Raw genomic sequence first — 7,038 nt, forward strand, 5'->3', positions numbered from 1 at the left:
GATTGATAGTATCTAGATTTTATTCACCACCCTGAGTCACATCAAACAAAGATTTGCGATTGATACAATCAATCTCAACTATGGAAGCCAGCGACACCTTCATCCAATTATGTCTGTTCATTCTCTAAACATTTAAACATACTTGCATTGTTTTGACCAATCATCATGTTCCTTTTTTTGTTCACACAGGAACTCTACAAAGAATTTCAAATGATCTCATTAATAACAACGGAAATCAATATATTTGTAATTCTTTACCTAAGAGGCATATGTAATTGTAAACAAATAAATTGTCAGATTGTATGTATGGAACACATTAGGAACCCTTCTAAATGAAATAAAAGTAATTTTATCCATAAAAGATGAAAACAATTGTGATTTATTCTAGCTCTTTTCATAAATATTCAGGAAGAAAATAATAAAAAGGTAAATTGCAAATGGGTTGCTCCTTGATTGCATGCCTTAATCACATTCAAGCCATGATCAGTCAAAACAGCTGAAATATTCAGTCCAAAAAATTGTGTATAGTCCCATACATGCATTTCTTTGTACAGTCAAAGTTACTCTCAGCAAACTCGGTCCACTTCTACTCATCATTGTGATGATTCCCAAAAATCTTGCAGCATATGCACTTATGATTGATTGAAATTTAAGTTGTGTTTTGTTTTTGCAGTTATGCTTGATTGTAACTTTAAAAAAAAAAACATTACCCTCCCCTCCCCCACCGCCAAATTCTTAAATCAAATGAAGCTTATACAAACACCAATTGCACAAGTACAAGTAATAATCAGTATTAGCATTTTTTCATGCTTTGTCTTTTCAAACACTTTTTTCCCTATAAAATGGTTTCCATTCTCTGGTAATTTTTCATAATAGTGATATACCATAAATATCATGAATATAAGTACTAATATGTTGGAATGAAAACATTCAGAAGATTGAACAGACATATCATGTCCATAATATTAAATACTAAAAATGACAATCAGGCACACAAACTACAAATATTTTGTGAAAGAATTACATTGCTAAAATGAAATTGCCAAACTTGCAGAGGAATGTTGAAAAATATCTGCCAGATTAATTCAGTTTAAAAAATAAAAATAAATGATAAACAACAAAAAGAATGGAGCTTTCTAATCATCCTAAATAGAATTTGCATAGTATTTTTGGCATGATTGAGTTTCAGTTTTCTAGACTCCCTTTTGAAAGTTAGATTTGTTTCTTAATATTCAGAACATTCAACCAGCTCAACTACTTAAAAAAAATATTAAATAAAAAAAAAACACAGACTAATCAAATTAAGATTGAAGGTGAAAGAAATTTTTAAAAGTACTCAAACAATAGCAGTCAAGAGTCATTTTATATCATTCATTGACTATCCTGGACCATAATACTGCCATGCGATAGACAGACCAGGGCAATTAACACAAAGCTTTACAATCGATCATACAGTTGATTTGGTTGTATGATTGCAAACAATAATCAATGTAATCAAGCATATATCACAATTTTGAACGGTCACAGAAACTGGTCAGTGCTTAATTTCGATCATCACCCCAAGAAAAAAAAACACAGAGGCTTGGTGGGACTTTGCCCTTAAATGCCCTGAAGACCTTGGAAAGCTTTTCAAATAGCTACAGAAATTTCCATAGGTTCTCATGTACACCGCAAAATAATTTGGGCTTGGAGCTCAAACATTAGCCTCCGGATATGTTTTTCCTCTGCATTGCTCTATGATGAAAACACGTCCATAAGAATTCTTCCTGCATTACTAAATAAATCTCAATTCATAAATATACTGTCCATGTTAACGCCTATTTCTTTGGTAATTTTTCACTAATCATCGATCATAAATATTGTTGTCTCACAAGGATAGAAAACTTGATAGTCCACTGGTGAGAGTCTCTAGGCTGGATGCTTCCTTCAGAGAATGAATGGTATGACTGCTTTCCTAGACTTTGGGTAGTCCTCAAACTTCTGTAGATAATACCTACAGAAGAAAAGGAAAGATAACATATCAAAATAAAATTTTACGTTGTGGTCAATGTTATTTGCAAGTTTCAATCATAAGGCACCATTTCAAAGATCAAATATAGAATTGTAATTGGGATTCTCCGTCATTATACAAGAGAAACACAGTAACCATAAAGGAAAACAATAATAGTTGACACATCTGAATTTTGTTTGCTTAATTTCTGTGACCAGATTTTTTTTAAAATTTAAAGCGTGTCTTTAGTCTTGGTAAATTCCCCCAAAACTGAATGTCACTATTTCATTTTAGTACTATATTTTATCAATGTATTGTGCCCCAAAACGGTTGTGATATGAAGAGTGTACATAAAGACTAAAAGGTTACACTTCGTAATTCCGAAGGTTCTTTATTATGAAGGTTCGTAATTCCGAATAGGTTCTGAAACACTTAAATTGCCTATACAGTACCTCGATGTTCGTTAATCCAAAAACGTAAATCCGAACACTTGTGGCATTATTCTGAAGATTTGTTATTCCGAAGGTTCGATAATGCCAAAACGAAATAAGGTTCGATGTTCCAAAGGTTTGTTAATCCGAAAACGAAATAAGGTTTTTTGTTCCGAAGGTTCGTTAGTCCGAAAAAGAAATAAGGTTCGTTAATCATTTGGTCTTCGGACTAACGAACCTTCCGAATTATGAACCTCTTTTCGTTTTCGGATTAACGAACCTTTGAAATTACGAACCTCACTTCTTTTTCGGACTAACGAACCTTCGGAATTACGAACCTCATTTCGTTTTCAGACTAACGAACCTTCAGAATATCCGAACCTTCGGAAAAACGAAGCTTCGGAATTACGAATGTATGCGAGACTAAAAATGTGTTTTTTATTGGATAAATTACAAATAACTGATATTACAACAGATTTTACTTCAATCAGGTGCCCAATCAAAGAAGAATATCTGCATATATTTGTCATTTGTATAAAACACCTTCTACAGCATGGAATGGGCTGAAAATTTCAGGTTATATTCTTGGACAATAGCTTCCTAATATCCAATTACTACATATGTAAAACAAGTGCTCAACAGCTACTTTAAATCAAAATAAAAAAATTACAGAGAGGGCGCTGGATTGAATTCATACCCTAACTCCAAAAAAAAATTGAAATTCTAATCAGTAAAAAAATGCATTAAAGTGATCACTACACCTTTGTAATGTTTGATGATACTTGAGTATAATTCACATTACTGATCCTTACCAATGCTACAGACAGGCTTTAATGTGTGTGAAATCAACTTCTAATTAAAGGTCAAGTCTACCCCAGGAAAAAGTTTATTTGAATCCATAGAGAAAAAAATCTAAGATAACGCTGAAAATTTCATAAAAATTGGATGTAAAACAAGAAAGCTATGACATTTTAAAGCTTTGCTTATTTTTCACAAAACAATTGTATGCAGAATTCAGTGACATGCAAATGAGAGTCAATGATGTCCATCACTCACTATTTCGTTAGTTTTTTATTGTTTGGATTATACAATATTTCAATTTTCACGGATTTGACATTAAGAAACAATTTACCAAACTACAATATGTTATAACAAAATTGGACTATATCATATTTCCTATGGTAAAATACATACGAAATAGTGAGTGGATGACGTTATCAGTCCCCTCATACCGACCTGGATGTGCAAATAACTCTTTGTAAAATTAAAAGAAACTTAGAAATGTCATTACTTTCATATTTTACATCCAATTTAATAGCATGTTCATTGGTTTGCTTGTTTGATTTTTATCTTTTTATTCAAATCAATTTTTTGTTGGGGTGGACTTGTCCTTTAACATCACAAGAGCAGTCACCAGTGTACTTACATATGATGCTGCCGTGCTCTGGGTGTAAGGACGCAGAATGTGAAGCATGCAAACGCAAGACCCTGTAGAGACCAACAGGCTACAGCAAACCCGCTCCATTCAACTATCTCACCAAAGAAGTTAGCTCCAGAGACATAGTCAAACATACCACCTTGGGGGGGGGGGAAATTAAAATAAAACTAATTTACAGCATAAGCCAGCAAACCAATGGATTATAGCATTATGATACATGCTATTCTGGATGCCACTTGGAACTTTGTTTTTACAGAAAAAAATATGTTAAATTGTAAGTTTTTGAAAGTGGCATCCTTGCTGAGAAAAAAATACACAGGGGTTGGGGATGATTTAGCCCTCATAATGCTCAAAAGAGCAGTGGAAACTAAAAACAAAATGAGTCCTGGAAATCCCCATTCATCGCAATGTTAAAGATTATCTAACGTTGCTGACTGAGGCAGTAAGCTGTAAAAAGTAGCCCCCGAGAATAAAAAACATTTTTTTTGCCTGCATCCTTGACTGACAAAACCGATAATCCCTTGCTCAAAGCTTGATTAGACTGTCAGCTAGTGACATTAAGAGTTTGGTCCTAGATGTTGATATAATGAAATTTTAGCCAAGGGAACAGTAAGCAGTGAAAAGAAGCCAACTTTGATGAGCAATATTATTGTAATCTTAAAAATGTTATCCAACTTATCTAAGATGCTAATTTACTTGCTGGGAGAGTGCAAAGCCAAATCAGACATGATTGTTAAAAACAACATAGGACCATAAATAGAAAATGTACATCTATGTTTACAATATTCAGAAGCAATGATTCTGGTAACATTACAATGCACATGTATGTATACATTAATTACAGGAAAATCCAACCACACAGAGTCTTTTCTGAGAGCAGAAAAAATGAGGGGGAAAAAACGTTGCCCAAGCACTATTTCAAAGGTCACTGACCAAACTGATTGCAAATTTAAGATTTACAGGTAACTTAGTGACATCACTTATCAAAGTTTGTAACTCCCTTATTTATTAATCACTATTGTTTCTTCAAATAATCTCTCTCTGAAGGCTGTAATTTTTCTTTGATATTTTGATGTCAACAATACCATAGCCAAGGGGAATGAAGAAACGCATTACCACATGGTATTTTGTATCCCGTCTCTCCAGGTTTGCGTAGGTTCCTCAGAATGTAATCAGAATGAATGTTGATTGCCATACCCGTCACAAACACAAGTGATCCTAGAAAACACAGGAGGGGGAAAAAAATCATTATGGGATGGTATGCAACTAAAGATAAGTAGTTGTCATGGAGAATTTGATGAAACCTAAATTCTTTATAAACCTCATAACAAGTTTTAAATTTATTACAAAAATGAAGAGAGATAATGTATTAAAAAAATTTACCCATCCCTTCAATTTTCTGTACTTTGAGGTTTGGTGTGGTTGCTTGCTGCAGTCAAGTTTCTTACATTTTAATGTAAATCCTTTTCCATTTTTTTTTGTTTTTTACTCAAAGAGTTTTCCTGTTGGTGTCATAAAGTGTATTATTAATCTTTAAACCAATAAACTTGACATAAAATCAAAACAAAAGAATATGAATTCAAAAATTATATTGGCACTAGTAATCTAGATCTGTAGATGAAGAAGCTATTTCAGTTCAAATAAAACACATTTTGCGTTTAATTTTTCTCTTTATCATTTTTTTTTAAATCTGACCAGGAAAAAAGGAAGTACGAATATCCACATGGGGGGGGGGGCTATGTTAAAAGCATTTGAAATGATAAATGATGTTTTCCATGATTACTTACCAATGATAAATCTTGGATCTTTCATCCATTCTGGACTATAAACGGCATGCTGTGTGAGATATCGACTCTGCATGAAACCATTGTAACCACAAAAGACAGTGGCTAGTAAAAATGGGATGAGGGGCGTCACTTTTCCTCCACGTATAAGCAGTGAAAATAGAAATGTCCTGTAGAGTAGAGAATTTTAAAAAACACAATACAAATTTGTGAGACAATAAATTACATCTACATAACTGGTCAAAATAACTGCAAGTCCGTACTTGTCTCTCTGAAGGGAAAGGACCCTGGAAAGAACTCTTGTAAGGGCAAACAAATAGTAAATTCCCCATCTCCAGCATACAATTCTGTGAATTGTAGAATATGATTACGTTACAAGTAATAGAGGTGTAACCTCAACGTAGCACTTGATAATCATGTGGGGTATAAAAATGCCACATTCTTTTAAATGCGCAATTCTCCAGGGTTAAAGTTCAAAGCTCAATGCAAATTGTCAATAGCAAATCGATAAGCCATAAGGTTGATTGACTGATGGCCTACCTTTGGAAATAATGTGCTAAGAATAAACCAACAAGGATGGAATTAGGAAGCGATGAACTATATTGACAATTGCAAAACACAATCAAGAGAACAGGTACGGCGAATGCTGGCAACTCTTGAATGAACCAGGCGGTGCGACTCTCTAACCCCCAGCCAAACTTCGGACTCGTGTATCGGCCGTAAGGGGTGGGGATCCCTGACGAAGTAACCACCCCAGCAAGGAACCCGCACAGCATCATGAAATAAGCCATCATGTCCAGAAAAGCAGGTTCACTTCCCCCTGTCATTCTGATAAATGGTTCCAGGAATCCTACACAATACATTTTGGATACAAATTTTCTTGGGTTGGGACTTGTGAGTTCGATGATATGAAAAATAGATTGTGATGAAACAGCGTTAATCAATAATTAACTTATCGCAGGAACGTAGCAGCCGCAGTTTTTACAAGATTTTGTTTTCTACAGTAAGTCCCGGGCTAGGATGCATCAAACAAATAAGTGCTTATTAATGTCCCATTTCGGATACTAATAAAAAATCAGCCCACATTTGTGCTCACATGTGTTTTTTTTTCATATATATATAATTGTGTGGGTTTTTTCAAATCAACGAATTTTTTTAGCGACATAACAATCAAATTGGAAAAATATGGAAAAGGGGGGAAAATCCTGGGGAAAATACAAAATAATGAAACATTAATGGATCAAAGTAGGCCGAACTCACAGACTATAGAACTGAGCAGCCACAAGTATGTGTTGAAAGTACGATTGGAAAGAAAAAACACGCAGCCGGGGATGCAGGATAAACACCCTAAACATCAATATCATGTATACAGATCAAGTCTCTATTTTCTAAATT

At 34.1% G+C, this 7,038-nt stretch overlaps 1 protein-coding gene across 1 annotated transcript; it reads right to left on the minus strand.

Annotated features, from left to right (window-relative positions):
• Window positions 1–1,567: 1,567 nt before the first annotated feature.
• On the minus strand, window positions 1,568–6,675 carry LOC121418851 (3-oxo-5-alpha-steroid 4-dehydrogenase 1-like). Its single transcript, XM_041613033.1, has 5 exons — window positions 6,184–6,675; window positions 5,647–5,813; window positions 4,976–5,077; window positions 3,848–3,998; window positions 1,568–1,993 (listed from the first exon to the last, which is right to left on the minus strand). The coding sequence occupies exons 1-5, from the start codon at window positions 6,504–6,506 to the stop codon at window positions 1,927–1,929; spliced, it is 810 nt and encodes a 269-aa protein (XP_041468967.1). The 5' UTR covers window positions 6,507–6,675; the 3' UTR covers window positions 1,568–1,926.
• Window positions 6,676–7,038: the final 363 nt, after the last annotated feature.

Source organism: Lytechinus variegatus, chromosome 7 (assembly GCF_018143015.1).
Source record: "Lytechinus variegatus isolate NC3 chromosome 7, Lvar_3.0, whole genome shotgun sequence".
NCBI lineage: Eukaryota > Metazoa > Echinodermata > Echinoidea > Temnopleuroida > Toxopneustidae > Lytechinus > Lytechinus variegatus.

Excerpts from the sequence above, each read along its gene's own strand:
- LOC121418851 (XM_041613033.1), bottom strand. The coding sequence starts at position 6,506 with ATGTATTGTGTAGGATTCCTGGAACCATTTATCAGAATGACAGGGGGA. Across the intron at positions 5,814-6,183 it reads TTAGCACATTATTTCCAAAG|GACATTTCTATTTTCACTGC; the intron begins GTAGGCCATCAG and ends TCTACTCTACAG. Across the intron at positions 3,999-4,975 it reads GGGATACAAAATACCATGTG|GTGGTATGTTTGACTATGTC; the intron begins GTAATGCGTTTC and ends CCCCCCCCCAAG.